Raw genomic sequence first — 19,007 nt, 5'->3', positions numbered from 1 at the left:
ACATTACTGATCCTGAGTTACATCCTGTATTATTCTCCAGAGCTGCACTCACTATTCTGCTGGTGCAGTCACTGTGTACACACATTACATTACTGATCCTGAGTTACATCCTGTATTATTCTCCAGAGCTGCACTCACTATTTTTCTGGTGCAGTCACTGTGTACATACATTACATTACTGATCCTGAGTTACATCCTGTATTATACTCCAGAGCTGCACTCACTATTCTGCTGGTGCAGTCACTGTGTACATACATTACATTGCTGATCCTGAGTTACATCCTGTAAGTATTATACTCCAGAGCTGCACTCACTATTCTGCTAGGAAATAATGAAGACATGAGCTGTGTCTCCCATACGTGGCTTTTTTCCAACCCTTTAATGGGCGACTTCCACAACTCTGGGTTTATGCGATGCGCAGACCATAGTGAGAGCTCTGGAGGGTTTGGTCTGTGCGGGGAACATCAGGCCGCACACAGCTCAGGTGACGGCCCCGGGATTGCTATCAGTGGGGGCAGATTGTACACAGTGGTGTGATGCTATTAGTGGGGGCAGATTGCACACAGTGGTGTGGTGCTATCAGTGGGGGCTGAGTGCACACAGTGGTGTGATGCTATTAGTGGGGGCAGATTGCACACAGTGGTGTGATGCTATCAGTGGGGGCTGAGTGCACACAGTGGTGTGATGCTATTAGTGGGGGCAGATTGCACACAGTGGTGTGATGCTATCAGTGGGGGCTGAGTGCACACAGTGGTGTGATGCTATTAGTGGGGGCAGATTGCAGACTGTTGCTTGTCTGACTCCATCAGAATGACCGTTCACTCCACTGCAGTACCCACAATGCGCCGCTAGGGGAGCCCGCTCACACCGAGCGCAGAGCACAAACGTTCTGGGTTCTCTGACGTCAGTGGTTACGGAAGTGTCAGTGACTTCCGGTGTGCGGAGCTTATCAGTCGGTGACGGTGGTCTGCGTTGTGTATGTGAGTAGAGCGTGCTGACGGTGGGCGAGGCGGTCAGTCGGTCGGTCAGTCAGTCATGAGGCAACTCAGGACATTGATGTGTAGTGGGGGCTCAGGGACATAAGCATATGGCGAGCAGTGTGTTATGTACCAGTGTATGGGAGGTGCAGTGCGTTACAATGGCCACATGGGGGCAGGTCACTAACATTGGCCACATAGGAGGGCAGATCATCAGAGCTGCGGGTGTATGGAGATACAGGTGACAGCTGGTGCAGATACCGGTGCTGAAGGGAGCATGGCTGGCGCCAGGCGGTGGTACTGAGTGATGGATGCCATCTGGACTCTGGTGTCCTCAGCCACTCATCGATTGGTACCACCCGGTGCCAGCCATGCTCCATTAAATACCATCCGGTGCCAGCCACGCTCCCATCAATACCATCCGGTGCCAGCCACGCTCCCTGTGGTGCCATCTGGTGCCAGCCACGCTCCCATTGGTACCATTTGGTGTCAGCCACGCTCCTTTCGGTACCATCCGGTGCCTGTTGGTACAGCCTAAACAAGCAGAAGAAAGGTAGCATGTATACAACAGGGATCACCAAAAGAGTAGTCATTACAAAAAATATATAAACTTTATTGAATTGTAATACAACACTGCAAAGAGTTAAAATCTATTAAAATTGCAAACTGCAAGCAAAATTATACATTGACCCAAAATAAGGTCATGCCCCCGCCACACCTCAGTAATATAGAAAATACCCCCGCATCAAGTCACATACATGTGTAGTAACAATATTAACCCCTAGAAGACATTGATTTTAACTATTTGCAGTGTTGTTGTATTACAATTCAATAAAGGTTATATATTTTTTGTAATAATTACTCTTTAGGTGATCCCTGTTTTATACATGCTACGTTTCTTCTGCTTGTTTGTGCCATAATTATCTTAGCATGTAATGGGAGATCCCTAGCAATAGTGCCCTCCTGCTTTGGTTGTTCTGTTGGTACAGCCTAACACCAGCCATGCACTCTTTATAATCTTCTTTCTCACCTTGTACACCACTACCTGTCCTCTGTGTACCCAGCTGTTAACCCCCTCATCTCCATATACCAGTAAGTTATCATGCCCTGTGCCCCCTGTGGTGTAATGGCTGAGGGGGCAGTACAGATCCGCATTGGGGTTGCCCTGTGCCCCCTGTGGTGTAATAGCTGAGGGGGGCAGTACAGATCCGTATGGGGGTTGCCCTGTGCCCCCTGTGTTGTAATGACTGAGGGGGGCAGTACAGATCCGTATTGGGGTTGCACTGTGACCCCTGTGGTGTAATGGCTGAGGGAGGCAGTACAGATCCGTATTGGGGTTACCCTGTGTCCCCTGTGGTGTAATAGCTGAGTGGGGCAGTACAGATCTGTATTGGGGTTGCCCTGTGGTGTAATAGCTGAGGGGGGCAGTACAGATCCGTATTGGGGTTGCCCTGTGTCCCCTGTGGTGTAATAGCTGAGTGGGGCAGTACAGATCCGTATTGGGGTTGCCCTGTGCCCCCTGTGGTGTAATGACTGAGGGGGGCAGTACAGATCCGTATTGGGGTTACCCTGTGTCCCCTGTGGTGTAATAGCTGAGTGGGGCAGTACAGATCCGTATTGGGGTTGCCCTGTGCCCCCTGTGGTGTAATGACTGAGGGGGGCAGTACAGATCCGTATTGGGGTTGCACCAGGGTGGATTGATTTAAATCACGCCGATTTAAATCATGATTTAAATCACGATTTAAATCAAAAGATTTTTTTCTATTTAAATCGGATCGATTTAAATCATGATTTTAATCATGATTTAAATCACTGATTTAAATCAAAAGGTTTTTTTTAATATAAATCACGATTAAAATGAGAAGTGAGAGCAGTGCGCATGTGCGCCCATAGTTACACGGACGAAACTAGGGGCAACGATCTAACGCCAGGGTGAGGGGGGGACCCCAAAGTAAGTAAAAATCTTTTTTGTTTTACTATATGGCAATAGGTAGGTGTTTAAAAGCAGCATGTCTTAATTGTATAAACTATTAATAGCCTCCACATTTTGTTCATACTGCCCCTTTAATTCCACACTTCTAGCTTGGTTTCACTTTTGGTTTAGTTTCTTTTTCCATTCAGTTGACATGCCCAAACTTGTTGGATAGTCAGCATCCTACAGAAACCTCTGGAAGAGCATGGCATTGTGAATGTTACACATATACAGCCTTTATTCTACTGAGTTAAACAACTCCGCTTTATCTCATGATGGAAGAACCTTTGGATGGTAAAATATTTTCCTCAAAAAGCAGTTTATTGAAAAAAATCCGATTTAAATCAAAAAAATCCGATTTAAATCAAAAAAATCCGATTTTTTTGATTTTTTTAAAAAAACATTGATTTTTATCCACCCTGGGTTGCACTGTGACCCCTGTGGTGTAATGGCTGAGGGAGGCAGTACAGATCCGTATTGGGGTTACCCTTGTCCCCTGTGGTGTAATAGCTGAGTGGGGCAGTACAGATCCGTATTGGGGTTGCCCTGTGCCCCCTGTGGTGTAATGACTGAGGGGGGCAGTACAGATCCGTATTGGGGTTGCACTGTGACCCCTGTGGTGTAATGGCTGAGGGAGGCAGTACAGATCCGTATTGGGGTTACCCTGTGTCCCCTGTGGTGTAATAGCTGAGTGGGGCAGTACAGATCCGTATTGGGGTTGCCCTGTGCCCCCTGTGGTGTAATGACTGAGGGGGGCAGTACAGATCCGTATTGGGGTTGCACTGTGACCCCTGTGGTGTAATGGCTGAGGGAGGCAGTACAGATCCGTATTGGGGTTACCCTTGTCCCCTGTGGTGTAATAGCTGAGTGGGGCAGTACAGATCCGTATTGGGGTTGCCCTGTGGTGTAATAGCTGAGGGGGGCAGTACAGATCCGTATTGGGGTTGCACTGTGACCCCTGTGGTGTAATGGCTGAGGGAGGCAGTACAGATCCGTATTGGGGTTGCACTGTGACCCCTGTGGTGTAATGGCTGAGGGGGGCAGTACAGATCCGTATTGGGGTTGCCCTGTGTCCCCTGTGGTGTAATAGCTGAGGGGGGCAGTACAGATCCGTATTGGGGTTACCCTGTGTCCCCTGTGGTGTAATAGCTGAGTGGGGCAGTACAGATCCGTATTGGGGTTGCCCTGTGCCCCCTGTGGTGTAATGACTGAGGGGGGCAGTACAGATCTGTATTGGGGTTGCACTGTGACCCCTGTGGTGTAATGGCTGAGGGGGGGGCAGTACAGATCCATATTGGGGTTACCCTTGTCCCCTGTGGTGTAATAGCTGAGTGGGGCAGTACAGATCCGTATTGGGGTTGCCCTGTGGTGTAATAGCTGAGTGGGGCAGTACAGATCCGTATTGGGGTTGCCCTGTGCCCCCTGTGGTGTAATGACTGAGGGGGGCAGTACAGATCCGTATTGGGGTTGCCCTGTGCCCCCTGTGGTGTAATGACTGAGGGGGACAGTACAGATCTGTATTGGGGTTGCCCTGTGCCTCCTGTGGTGTAATGGCTGAGGGGGGGCAGTACAGATCCATATTGGGGTTGTCCTGTGCCCCCTGTGGTGTAATGGCTGAGGGGGGCAGTACAGATCCGTATTCCGGCTGCACTGTGCCCCCCTGTGGTGTAATGGCTGAGGGGGGCAGTACAGATCCGTATTGGGGTTGCACTGTGCCCCATGTGGTGTAATGGCTGAGGGGGGCAGTACAGATCCGTATTCCGGCTGCACTGTGCCCCCCTGTGGTGTAATGGCTGAGGGGGGGCAGTACAGATCCGTATTGGGGTTGCCCTGTGCCCCCTGTGGTGTAATGGCTGAGGGGGGCAATACAGATCCATATTCCGGCTGCACTGTGCCCCCCTGTGGTGTAATGGCTGAGGTGGGGCAGTACAGATCCGTATTGGGGTTACCCTGTGTCCCCTGTGGTGTAATGGCTGAGGGGGGCAATACAGATCCATATTCCGGCTGCACTGTGCCCCCCTGTGGTGTAATGGCTGAGGGGGGGCAGTACAGATCCGTATTGGGGTTGCCCTGTGACCCCTGTGGTGTAATGGCTGAGGGGGGCAGTACAGATCCGTATTGGGGTTGCACTGTGCCCCATGATGCTGTGCATGGGCCTATGGCAGTACTGGGCACTCGCAGCTCCAGGTTGTGCTGTCAGGACCTGGCGCTCTCCTCTGTATCTTGTACATGAGTCAGTGTTCTCTTCTTGCCTCCAGACCAGTGACCATGGTGTGCATCCCCTGCATCGTCATTCCCGTCCTCCTGTGGGTCTACAAGAAGTTCCTGGAGCCCATCATCTACCCCGTCATCTCCCCCTTTATCAACCGACTATGGCCAAGGAAAGCGGTGCAGAGTGACCCAGGCTCAGCGAGCAAGAGCACGACAGAAAGCAACGGCACCGCACAGGTACAGCTCCTCCGTGCAGCTGGAAAGTATGAACAGGTTTCCTGTCCTGCAGGTTTTAGCCTAAAAAACCCCTCATGGTAAACAGTAATGTTTGCTAGTCGGGTCAGACACACAGATGAGTCTAGAGGTGACCACATCCTAATAGTCCTGCTTACAGCAGAGGGTTTGTTACAGACTGCACCCTGTACTAGCAATAGGCCACCGCTTCATAATATGGGAACATTACTTTAACTGGGGGGTTGGGGCAAGTATTAAAAGGGATGGTCAGAGTAGCAGAAGAGTTTAAAGGGATTTTTCCAGGCCTCTGCATGCTGCAGGTCCGTAACCCCCTGACGTACAGAACCGCGCAGCACGCTGTGTATAAGCCATGATCTGAGCTGTTCTACCTGGCCTGTACACTGCTTACATCCAATCGCTGCAAATAACTGACTGATGGAGTTGACGGATGCTGCCCAGCCCGAGGCTTCTGATTGATCTGCTATCCTTTGGCTAGGCCTTCAATATCAAAGTCCTGGAAAACCTTTTTCAGACCCCTGTTCATATTAGAGGAATGTCTAAACTGGTTTTGCCAGCATCGGTCAACTATCTAGTGTGTAATAGGGTCCTCCTCACTGTCGGGGGGTGAAGAGTTCCCCATTATATTCTAGATCTCAGAAAAAATCAGGATGTTGGCAGTTTCACACACTGCTGTTTGAAGAAACTTTTCATAAATCAGTACATGCAAATATAGAAAACCCATCACATCAGAGAAATCTGCTTCTTTCTCCACTTATGAGCCACTTCTCCTCCTCCTCCTCGCTGCCTCCTGCACAAACAGAATGCTAAAATCCTTCTTGTTTGAAACATGACGGACTGATATCTCGCTGCCTGTTGAAGTCCATAGAGGGGGGGGAGCAGAATAAGACGGGCACAGACTCATGCTGCCCCTTTGTAGAAAGTGTTTTATCTCACTCCAGAACTGGATTCACAGCTATACTGCTCAGTACTTGCTGTATAATGTCCCCCATGTTGTGTCTACTTCTGATCATGTGCTACATACAGTCAGGATTGCTGGAATCTGTCATGTCTGTGTGTGCTGTGTATGGGAGCCATCAGAGTAGCTAGTATCCACCTCCAGCTCAGAGGCAACTGGAAATGAGAGAGAGCAGAGGGGATAAGTCTTGTTTCTGGGTGTCTGGAGAGTGTTCTATGAGGAGTCATGTACATTGTTTCTTGCCTCTCTCTACAGCTGGAGTGTAATGGGACAGCGAATGGGAGCGCCGCTCCGGAACAGAATGGGACCGCCAATAAAAAGACGGACTGAACTCCACCCGAAATGAAGGACCCCGGACTAAACTCTCTGCCCTTCACCTCCACCTTTCTAGGGACAATATGCAATCTCTGCTAATTAGGGATGATTTTATTTATTAATGATGTAAACACGTGACGGATCACATTCTTCCTGTATATAAGCTTTAGCATTCCAGATCAGATATTAAAAATACTCTTTATAGTCGAGTGACCCAATAATAAATTATCATTCACAGGAATACACGTTGTATGATGCTCTGTCAATGTGAATAGCGCTGTCCCAGAAGTGTAGTTAAACGGGTCATCCACTACTTTGACACTGATGATGTATCCAGATTGGTAAGAGTTCCTACACCCAGGACCCCCACAAATCAGCTGTAATCCGTGTATGGGCCAGAACAGCACAGCTCTGTACACTTCCTAGTGGCCGATCTCTGGTACTGCAGCTCAGCTCCTATTGAGGTGAATGCGATCTGACTTTACACAGTGATCGGAGCTGTGCTATATCCAAATAAACAGACTGAAGAAAGACTGCACTACCAGCTGGTTCTATCACCTGAGCAACAACAATCCAACCTAGATACCAGAAGCTGTAGGATATCGGGTGCTCTCGCAAAAGCCAAATTAAGTCATTCATGCAGGAAAAAAGGAAGAAATGCGGGCACTCACCATCCAACTTTGCTTTAATCTTTATTCCAACATAGTATAAAATGCAGGACAGGCAGGGAAATGTATATCCACTAGACGACGGCCGTTTCGCGCGAATGCGCTTCCACGGGTCTTGAACCAGGTTCAAGACCCGTGGAAGCGCATTCGCGCGAAACGGCCGTCGTCTAGTGGATATACATTTCCCTGCCTGTCCTGCATTTTATACTATGTTGGAATAAAGATTAAAGCAAAGTTGGAGCTGTGCTATATATGGTTTAGATAACAGTTGATTGCTGGGGGTAATCTGATATTACAGTAGGTCATCTGTAGACAACCCCTTTAAGACTGACAGCAGTGGGAGTTGATGACATCACAGATGCCCGGTGAGGCGGACGGTGACATCACAATGGGTGCCAGCCCTATAGATTCAGCATCAGGACACATCGCAGCAAAACTGAGCACCTTGGAGCCAGGGCGGTTCATGCAGGGAATATTGTGCGCCTCATTTTAAAAGGGGTTGTCCACAACTTTAAAAAAAAAAAAATATATATATATATATATATATATATATATATATATATATATATATACATACATGTATTTGGGGCTAAAAGTCTTTTTTGCAGTTGGGCTTTATTAAAAATTTCCTTCCGTTTGGCTTTTACAGGCTCCTTGTTTTCTTGTACATTCAATTTTGATGCGGTCCATGGTCATAAATCAGCTGAGCGGAGCTCCAAAAAAGACAGACATAAGAGTTACAGACATCCTGTCAGACCGTCTTAACAAGCTCACTGATAGATTCTTAGTTTCCTCATTCTGCAGCCATAATTATACAGAATAACATGGAGGCTGCAGCAGGCACACGTTGCAAAAATACAGACATTATTCCCAAAGGTGGACAATCCCTTTAACCTTTGTAAAAGGAGATGATAAGATTGGGACATAGTTCACTGCATTACTGAAGATCTCAACTGAGGGGAGGGGGCTCCTAATGTTCTCGTGGCCATTTTAGGTGTTTTTTCGCAGTCGGACAGGTCTCGGTGCGGGCAGTCGGACAGATCTCGGTGCAGGCCGTCGGACAGGTCTCGGTGCGGGCCGTCGGACAGGTCTCGGTGCGGGCCGTCGGACAGGTCTCGGTGCGGGCCGTCGGACAGGTCTCGGTGCGGGCCGTCGGACAGGTCTCGGTGCGGGCCGTCGGACAGGTCTCGGTGCGGGCCGTCGGACAGGTCTCGGTGGGGGCAGTCGGACAGGTCTCGGTGCGGGCAGTCGGACAGGTCTCGGTGGGGGCAGTCGGACAGGTCTCGGTGCGGGCCGTCGGACAGGTCTCGGTGCGGGCCGTCGGACAGGTCTCGGTGCGGGCAGTCGGACAGGTCTCGGTGCGGGCAGTCGGACAGGTCTCGGTGCGGGCAGTCGGACAGGTCTCGGTGCGGGCAGTCGGACAGGTCTCGGTGGGGGCAGTCGGACAGGTCTCGGTGGGGGCAGTCGGACAGGTCTCGGTGCGGGCAGTCGGACAGGTCTCGGTGGGGGCAGTCGGACAGGTCTCGGTGCGGCCAGTCGGACAGGTCTCGGTGGGGGCAGTCGGGCAGGTCTCGGTGGGGGCAGTCGGACAGGTCTCGGTACGGGCAGTCGGACAGGTCTCGGTGCGGGCAGTCGGACAGGTCTCGGTGCGGGCAGTCGGACAGGTCTCGGTGCGGGCAGTCGGACAGGTCTCGGTGCGGGCAGTGGGACAGGTCTCGGTGCGGGCAGTGGGACAGGTCTCGGTGCGGGCAGTGGGACAGGTCTCGGTGGGGGCAGTCGGACAGGTCTCGGTGCGGGCAGTCGGACAGGTCTCGGTGCGGGCAGTCGGACAGGTCTCGGTGGGGGCAGTCGGACAGGTCTCGGTGGGGCCAGTTGGACAGGTCTCGGTGCGGCCAGTCGGACAGGTCTCGGTGCGGGCAGTGGGACAGGTCTCGGTGCGGGCAGTCGGCCCGGCTGGTGATTACACAGGGAGCTGCGATGCCCTGCGTCTTCTCTATCGTCACAGTGGGCAGTTTGTGCCATAGAATCGGGAGAACCTTCATCAATGGCTCTTGGCCCCGTGACCATGTCACTGATTGTCAGGTACTAATCACTGCATATCATGAAAACCGCACAAGAGCTGACACTTTGGAAATCTTCTGACCTCGTGGTGTAGATAACACAATTCGGTCACTGTTCCTTACACTTGCCCATTTTTCCTAGACTATTCACTAGATGAACTCCTTCTCAGCATGTGACATGCATGTACTAAGGGGTGTAAGGATCGCAGCAGCAGAGGGTGCAACCGGGCCGTGCAGGAGGAGGGCTCGCTGGCTGCTGCACTGTATTGCTGCGCAGGGACCAGCCAGAACCCTTCACTGCAATGCACAATACCGGCCAATCATAAGGAGGGACCTAGGATGAGAGACACTATTACAGGACGGAGGCCAGGACCAATGACATTATTTAACAAAGGGGACAGGATGAGGGACATTATTACAGGAAGGGGACAGGCTTGGGGGACATTATTACAGGAAGGGGACAGGCTGGGGGGACATTATTACAGGTAGGGGACAGGCTGGGGGGACATTATTACAGGAAGGGGACAGGCTGGGGGACATTATTACAGGAAGGGGACAGGATGGGGACATTATTACAGGAAGGGGACAGGCTTGGGGGACATTATTACAGGTAGGGGACAGGCTGGGGGGACATTATTACAGGAAGGGGACAGGCTGGGGGGACATTATTACAGGTAGGGGACAGGCTGGGGGGACATTATTACAGGAAGGGGACAGGCTGGGGGACATTATTACAGGACGGAGGCCAGGACCAATGACATTATTTAACAAAGGGGACAGGATGAGGGACATTATTACAGGAAGGGGACAGGCTTGGGGGACATTATTACAGGAAGGGGACAGGCTGGGGGGACATTATTACAGGTAGGGGACAGGCTGGGGGGACATTATTACAGGAAGGGGACAGGCTGGGGGACATTATTACAGGAAGGGGACAGGATGGGGACATTATTACAGGACGGAGGCCAGCACCAATGACATTATTTAACAAAGGGAACAGGCTGGGGGACATTATTTAACAAAGGGAACAGGCTGGGGGACATTATTACAGGAAGGGGACTGGATGGGGGACATTATAACAGGAAGGAGACAGGCTGGGGGACATAACGGGATGGGGACATTATTACAGAAAGGGGACAGGATGGGGGATATTATTACAGGAAGGGGACTGGATGGGGGACATTATTACAGGAAGGAGACAATGGGGGAAATTATTACAGGAAGGAGACAGGCTGGGGGACATTATAACAGGATGGGGACATTATTACAGAAAGGGGACAGGATGGGGGATATTATTACAGAAAGCACCCTGGACGGGGACATTATTACAGAAAGGAGCCAGGACAGGATATTACAAAAAGGGCCAGGATGGGGGACATTATTACAGGGCGGGTGGCATTATTACAAGAAGGGGGACATTATTACAGGAAGGACCAGGACGGAGGACATTATTACAAGAAAGGGGCTGAGACGGGGGCACATTATTACATGGAGGGTGAACATGTCATTCTTTATGGGATATAGAACGCTACAAAGGTCCGTACATCTGACCAACACGGAGGTGGGGGCTCATATAATTCTAGTTAGGCCCCTGTGTGTAAATCAAACATGGTGCGGGCTCAGGAGCTGAGTGTGCACCCTACAAGTCATGTGCTGGCTGTGTAACCAGTTACATGCTGTGCTTGCCCACTGGTGGCAGCGGGGCAGGTACTGAAGGCCCCTACATCGCCCCCATCTTGCCATCTAGGAGATCAGTAACCTTGCTGTATCCTGCAATATTGTATTACAGCCATCAATCACAGGTTTAAGTCGCCTGTGGGTGATTAAAAAATAAAGTACAGATTAATAAAAAAAAAAAAAGTTACAAAAATGATATAGCTGCTTCCGGACCCCCAACTCTCGCCTGTCACTGGGGCTAATATACCAGTTACAGGGGAAATCGGGGGAGGAAAAAATAAATCAGATATTGAAATCCCCCTTTCCCCCGAAAAGATCTTTTATGACATGATGTAAAAAAATAAATATATAAAAAATATAAATATCTGATAAATATAAAAATGTAAAAAACCCTCGCTGCTAATCTAAGTTGTCATTACTAGCCTGGCCGCTGCTGAGAAGAGAACGCCGACCTGTGGGACATGGGGAACAGGATGGAAAATGCATTTCAGTGGTCGCACGTAGTTATAAAAAAGGGGAAAACAGACACGAATTTCCCTAATTTTCCCACCGATATCGTAATAAAAAAAAAAAATGTGAAAGAATGGAAAAAAAAAAAAAAATGTATAAAATGTAATTTTTTCATATCCGAATGATAGAAAGTGTACAGAAAAAAAACCCTGAAAATGCGCCTGGTCAGTAACGGAGATAAAAAAAATATATTAAAAAACTTTTAAATCAATCTCCTTTTCCCAAAATTTTTTACATCAAAAAGTAAATATTGCCGTGTCCGTAAAAGTACAACATAAAAAGAAACAACAAGCCCTCATACAGCTTTGAAAAAGGAAAAGAAAAGGTGTTTTTTTGGGGGAAAAAAAGGCAAAAAAATAAACAAAAAACGAAAACTTATAAAAAGAAAAGTCAGCCAGAAAGGGGTACATTTTTTTTTTGCCGCATAAATAATTCATGAGCTCCGCCTATTACACGTGATTGCCTACATAAACACGCCCACTCCAGGAAGCAGCTTCCCAAGTCTTGTTACTCCACCCACTCAGCCTTGTTTTACATGACCACGCCCACATCGGTGTACGTTGCCGCCCTTTTCTCGTATCGCACAGTTCGTTTTACGTCTTAATATTTACATAGCCGCGCCCACTCTGCTATCGTCTCCGCCCATTACCTGTGTTTTGCATAGCCGCACTTTACGGCACGCCTTTTCCCGCGCCCACTTTGTCTGACGGCCGGGAGGCGGTCACGTGACGCTGGTGACGCAGCTGTCTGCGGCGACGTGGAGTGATGGCGGCTGCATCCCTGTGACAGGAGAGGAAGAGGCTGCGACTGGCTGGACGGAGAGCGGGGGACAGAGGTGAGCGGCCGGCGGCGCCTGTGTGTGTACCGGTGCCTCCATCATCTTATGTAATGTAACGGTCACTAAGTAGGAGCTCTTACTGATGGCCATGATGGGGGTGTGCTCGTCACTGACATGCTGGGAGTTGTAGTGCGTGTTGTGTGTGCTGGCCCCTGGGTGGCTGTGCGACAGTTCTCCCTCTCTACAGTGGGTGTCTCAGACCTGTATACCCGCACGGGTCCGCAACTACAACTCCCAGCATGCTCTCGGTGAGGGAATGCTGGGAATTGTAGTGTCGTCACTGCTGCTTTATGCGGAGCAGTCTCTTACAGTGGCAGGATCTGGGGTCTGTGTGGATGTCTATGGGCCCCCCGCACTGTGATCGTAGGGAGCCGGACGGCGTGATGTATAGAGAACAAGTGAATTAAATACATGAAGAAAACGTAAAAAATAGAAATATCTGCATTTTCTCTCCCCCTTTTTCCCCAGTACAAAAAAAATCATTGATCCTTGCCCCGTTTACAGAAGTTCAACTTTATTTTTCATTTGACAGATTAAAGAGAAAAAAATGCAAACCCAGATTTGCCCTTTCATGGTTGTCACCCGGCCCCATACTTAAAAAAATAAATAAATGCAATAGAAAGGAGATTAAAACAATTCATGTATTTCAATATCGATAAGGCCATGAGCTCGGCACAGACAGAGCGAGCCCCAAGGCCGGGTCACAATACACCGTATATTACGGCCAGTATTAATCTATGGGGCAGCTCCATCGTGTGTTATCTCAGCCGTATTATACGTGTAGCATGCCGAGACTGTCGCCGTGTAGCATGCCGAGACTGTCACCGTGTAGCATGCCGAGACTGTCACCGTGTAGCATGCCGAGACTGTCGCCGTGTATATCGTCTGAGACTGTCGCCGTATATATCGTCTGAGACTGTCGCCGTATATATCGTCTGAGACTGTCGCCGTATATATCGTCCGAGACTGTCGCCGTGTATATCGTCCGAGACTGTCGCCGTGTATATCGTCGGAGGCTGTCGCCGTGTATATCGTCCGAGACTGTCGCCGTATATATCGTCGGAGACTGTCGCCGTGTATATCGGCCGAGACTGTCGCCGTGTATATCGGTCTGAGACTGTCGCCGTGTATATCGGTCTGAGACTGTCGCCGTATATATCGGTCTGAGACTGTCGCCGTATATATCGTCGGAGACTGTCGCCGTGTATATCGTCGGAGACTGTCGCCGTGTATATCGGTCTGAGACTGTCGCCGTGTATATCGGTCTGAGACTGTCGCCGTATATATCGGTCTGAGACTGTCGCCGTATATATCGTCGGAGACTGTCGCCGTGTATATCGGTCTGAGACTGTCGCCGTGTATATCGGTCTGAGACTGTCGCCGTATATATCGGTCTGAGACTGTCGCCGTATATATCGTCGGAGACTGTCGCCGTATATATCGTCGGAGGCTGTCGCCGTATATATCGTCGGAGACTGTCGCCGTATATATCGTCGGAGACTGTCGCCGTATATATCGTCGGAGGCTGTCGCCGTGTCGGAGACTCGCCAATGAAAGTCTATGGGGGCAAGAGAAATTCGCACACCACACGGACCATCAGCGTGACTTGTGAGAAATACAAACCGGTGTCCTATAGAAAAGCCGGAAATTCAGTGCGGTGTACAGTAAAATCACACTGACAGGTTAGAATAGGTAGAGTAAATGTGTACACATAGTGTGTGTGTGTGTATATATGTGTATATATATATATATATATATATATATATATATATATATATATATATATATATATATATATATATATATATATATATTCTTTATATTTCATACAGAGCTAGATAGCGGAATAGCTGATAGTTCTATTGTCGGGTTCTGTAAAATCATTACTGAGCCCGACAGGATATGAGACATGGTTACAGACAGTAAACCATTTCATATCCATTAGATTTTTACATATTGCTCAGTAATAATGTTAGTAGTTTGTGTGTGAAATTTGGTAGAGAAGGACCATGGTTATTGGCCCCCCCGGCTAAAAACATCTGCCCCTAGCCACCCCAGAAAAGGCCCACCTGTAAGCTGCGCCTATTCTGGCATTTAGCCTCTCTCTTCCCTCTGCCCTGTAGCGCTGGCATATGGGGTAATGAAGGGTTAATGTCACCTTGCTATTGTAAGGTGACATTAAGCCAGGTTAATAATGGAGAGGTGTCAATAAGACACCTATCCTTTATGCTTCAATAGTAGAAAACGGTTAAAAATACACACACATTAAGAATAAAGCATTTTAATGAAATAATGAAACACACAGATTTAGCATCTTTATTGTACGCTCAATCCAACCGAAGCCCTTGCTCTCTTTTAAAAAAAATTCCAAAATAAAAAAGCAACAATATCCCATACCTGTCCTATAACCATGGTCCCTCTCTAGGCTATTAATATCTGCCCTCAGTCACTGGCTTTCCCACTCTGGAGGAGAAAATTGCGCAGGAGCCCACGCCAGTTTTTTCTGCGAATTAACTCTTTAACCCCTTACTGACATCGGACGGTATAGTATGTCCGATGTCAGTTCCCCTGCTTTGATGCAGGGCTCCGCGGTGAGCCCGCATCAAAGCCGGGACATGTCAGCTGTTTTGAACAGCTGACATGTGCCCGCAATAGCGGCGGGTGAAATCGCGATTCACCCGCCGCTATTAACTAGTTAAATGCCGCTGTCAAACGCAGACAGCGGCATTTAACTGCCACATGCGGCCGGAAATGATGTCATCGCCGACCCCCGTCACATGATCGGAGGTCGGCGATGCTTCTCCATTGTAACCATAGAGGTCCTTGAGACCTCTGTGGTTACTGATCGCCGGTAGCTGTGAGTGCCACCCTGTGGTCGGCGCTCACAGCACACCTGCAATTCTACTACATAGAAGCGAACAGCAGATCGCTGCTATGTAGCAGAGCCGATCGCGTTGTGCCAGCTTCTAGCCTCCCATGGAGGCTATTGAAGCATGGCAAAAGTAAAAAAAAAAAAGTTAAAAAAATGTGAAAAAAATAAAAAAATATAAAAATTTAAATCACCCCCCTTTCGCCCCAATCAAAATAAATCAATAAAAGAAAAAAAATCAAATCTACACATATTTGGTATCGCCACGTTCAGAATCGCCCGATCTATCAATAAAAAAAAAGCATTAACCTGATCGCTAAACGGCGTAACGAGAAAAAAAAATCGAAACGCCAGAATTACGTTTTTTTGGTCGCCGCGACATTGCATTAAAATGCAATAACGGGCGATCAAAAGAATGTATCTGCACCGAATTGGAATCATTAAAAACGCCAGCTCAGCACGCAAAAAATAAGCCCTCACCCGACCCCAGATCATGAAAAATGGAGACGCTACGAGTATCGGAAAATGGCGCAATTTTTTTAAATTTTTTTTTTAGCAAAAATTTGGAATTTTTTTTCACCACTTAGGTAAAAAATAACCTAGTCATGTTTGGTGTCTATGAACTCGTAATGACCTGGAGAATCATAATGGCAGGTCAGTTTTAGCATTTAGTGAACCTAGCAAAAAAAGCCAAGCAAAAAACAAGTGTGGGATTGCACTTTTTTTGCAATTTCACTGCACTTGGAATTTTTCTCCCGTTTTCTAGTACACGACATTGTAAAACCAATGATGTCGTTCAAAAGTACAACTTGTCCCGCAAAAAATAAGCCCTCACATGGCCAAATTGACGGAAAAATAAAAAAGTTATGGCTCTGGGAAGGAGGGGAGTGAAAAACAAACACGGAAAAACGAAAAATCCCACGGTCATGAAGGGGTTAATTTAATACCTACAGCTCCCAGATTTTGCTCACAGACACTTCTAACATTACTAGTGAGGAATATGTAAAAATCTAATGGCTATGAAATGGTTTACAGTATGTAACCAGGTCTCATATCCTGTCGGGTTCTGTAATGATTTAGCAAAAGCCTGCAATTGAATTATCAGCTATCTCTGTATGAAATATATATTTTCATGGATATTTGAGTCCATGGGTCCATTATGTCCATCGCATCCTCGCACTGTACACTGATAACATACGGATCACTGTTCCGGAACATGTCTGCGATTCTTGTCCATGTAAAACGGACCGTTTTTTTTTTTTTTTTTTTTTTAATATATATGTTGTGTGTGACTCCAGCCTTAGGTCTGTCCCACACGTCCAGATAATTCCGGTACCGGTCAAGTGGGGCCGCTCATTTACAGTCATGAATAGGCGGCTCCACCCCTATGGGAGGTGGAGCCACATATTCATGACTCTAATCGGCGGCCCCACGTGACCGCATACAGTAGAAGGCGCGGCCAGGACAAGACACTGCGAGGGAGGCGGGTGAGTATTTTCAGAACAGCGGGGGGGCGCACAGGGGGGGTGGGAGGGCGGCGGACAGATAGATCTTTCTTTTAAACACTATTATTCCTATCTTCTATGCAGCAAACGCTGCTGCACAGAAGATATGAATGGTGGCTTCAGCACCATGTGGGGGGGTCAGTGCTTACTGTAGCGCTGTCTCCTGCACGCTACAGGAACTGCACAAGGAGAACTTCCGTGTGCGGTCCGTGTTTTACACGGACCCATTGACTTTAATGGGTTCGTGTAATACGTGCGCTCCCACGAACACTGACATGTCTCCGTGTTTGGCACACGGAGACACGGTCCGCAAAAAATCAATGACATCTGCACAGATGCATTGATTTTAATGGGTCTACGTGTGTCAGTGTCTCCGGTACGTGAGGAAACTGTCACCTCACGTACCGGAGCCACTGACGTGTGAAACCGGCCTTATACAGAAAAAGTTTCAGGTCTCAGAAAACAGCGACAAAAAAAGTTCAGAAAATTGTCTTTAAACCCTAAAATAAAAATAATTAAAATATCTATAAATTTGTTCTCGCTGTCCTCGTACTGATATCAAGAATCATGATGCCAAGTGATTTTTTTTCTTTTAGAATTTTTTTTTTTTTGTCTATCAGTACACTATATGGTAAAGTGGTGACATTGAAAAACTACCACTCTTCCCATGAAAAAAAAAAATGTCCTGGTAAGAAGAAAAAAAAAAAGTTGTGACTCTTTTGGGGGTAAAAAAAATTCTCTGTCTGGGAGGGATTAACAAATTCTAAAAAGAAAAGATAGAAAACTTTCTAATATACTTCAGCGCCATTTCCATGATCTCTGCTTGCTATCATTAAACCGGGACTTGTGTGTAAATGTATAGGTCTTCAGCCTATAGGATGGAACTACTGCGCACAGCTGAGGGTTTGCTACAATTGTGTTCTGTTTACCTCAATGAGCAGCTGCTGTCCTGATCTCTTCTGTGCACTTTGCTACAATGTATCAGCCGGAGTCTTTTAGCTCAGAGGATTGTGTCGATACAATTGTAGCAAACCCTCAGCTGTGGGAAGCAGCAGGCTTGTACATGTTGTTTCGGACTGAAAGTGATGGTGTCCTGTCCGTGCCGTCGCCTCACCTGACTTTAGGTTGTATAAGTGGTAAACTGATCTAGTATCAGCCTCACGTGTGAATATGTCGGACACAGCGGCTGTAGCGTGGAAATTGGTATCTGACAACCCCACTGTTAGGATAGAAAGGTTTTGATTTTGGCTTCATTCAGACGTTGGCTTTTTCACTTATGCTAAAAACCGCAGATGGGTTACAAGGAGACGTGTTCTGTGGGGCTGATCACACGGCCGTGATTTTTTTTGCAGACTGTGTTTGAAAAGAATCCTGTCCGTATGTGATCTGAGTCTCGGGGGGAACTTTTTTGAGAAAATCACTGATGGTAAAAATGAACATCACAGACCCAACAATGATGAGGATCTGATGCAAAACACTAATGGAAATGAGTCATTTTTTTCCCCCAAATATGAGGAAAGATAGAGGTAGGTGTGAATGAGACCTCAGGAGAAACTGAACAGATGATGATGAGAAACGGTTGCAACCAAGGCTTCATTCACGCGTCCTATTTTTCCACGTACTAGACTCCGAGTTTGATCATTTATTATATATCCGTGTGCATACGGACAGCACTCGGATCCACGCAGTGAGGTGATTCACATGAGCGCTTTTACAGAAAGATGTGTAAAAACAAAAAAAAATCTAAAAAAAAAAAACAACAAACGGGTGGGGGGGAATCTGGATGTGGGTCATTCCATGTCAAGTGAACCAATGATTTTTACCACTATATTTTTAATTCTTTTGAGATTTTGTTATTTGGTAATAGTGTGTCAGAGAATGCAAAATGTGAAGAAGAAAAAAATTCTAGATTTTTTTTTTATTTTTTATTGATTTTCAAAGTTCGGAAAAAGTGCGAATTTCGGTGTTGCCTGCCTTTACATTTCTCCCCATAACTCAGGCTAGAAAAGAGATAGAGAAACAAAATAAACATCATTCTACTCAGAATTGTACAGGCTTTCACCAGATATGTCACAATAGTATCTTTGATAATATTTTACCTATGCGAACGCAAGCGCAAAACTTTAAAACGCATTTCCGAAAAAAACGTTTAATTTAAAAATTTCAAAAACTGCACATGTGCCTGCTATGCTCCT

General features: G+C 47.6%; 2 protein-coding genes across 6 annotated transcripts in view; both read left to right on the top strand.

Moving 5' to 3' along the window:
• Positions 1-861: 861 nt before the first annotated feature.
• C1H18orf32 (chromosome 1 C18orf32 homolog) lies at positions 862-6,926 on the top strand. Its single transcript, XM_077283464.1, has 3 exons — positions 862-980; positions 5,208-5,397; positions 6,626-6,926. Exons 2-3 carry the CDS (start codon positions 5,218-5,220, stop codon positions 6,698-6,700), a joined length of 255 nt encoding a protein of 84 aa, XP_077139579.1. The 5' UTR covers positions 862-980; positions 5,208-5,217; the 3' UTR covers positions 6,701-6,926.
• A 5,347-nt stretch (positions 6,927-12,273) lies between these two features.
• The window catches only part of DYM (dymeclin), a 293,499-nt gene continuing 286,765 nt past the window's right edge, over positions 12,274-19,007 (top strand). For all 5 annotated transcript variants that reach the window (XR_013221124.1, XR_013221125.1, XR_013221122.1 and 2 more), the window contains exon 1: positions 12,274-12,435. The gene's annotated coding sequence lies outside the window, so the exon portion shown is untranslated. The remainder of the gene's footprint in view (positions 12,436-19,007) is intronic.

The sequence above is a fragment of the Ranitomeya variabilis genome, chromosome 1 (genome assembly GCF_051348905.1).
Source record: "Ranitomeya variabilis isolate aRanVar5 chromosome 1, aRanVar5.hap1, whole genome shotgun sequence".
In the NCBI taxonomy this organism is placed as follows: Eukaryota; Metazoa; Chordata; class Amphibia; order Anura; family Dendrobatidae; genus Ranitomeya; species Ranitomeya variabilis.
The sequence above is the reverse complement of the archived record's forward strand: the minus strand, read 5'-3'. Positions and strand labels throughout refer to the sequence as shown.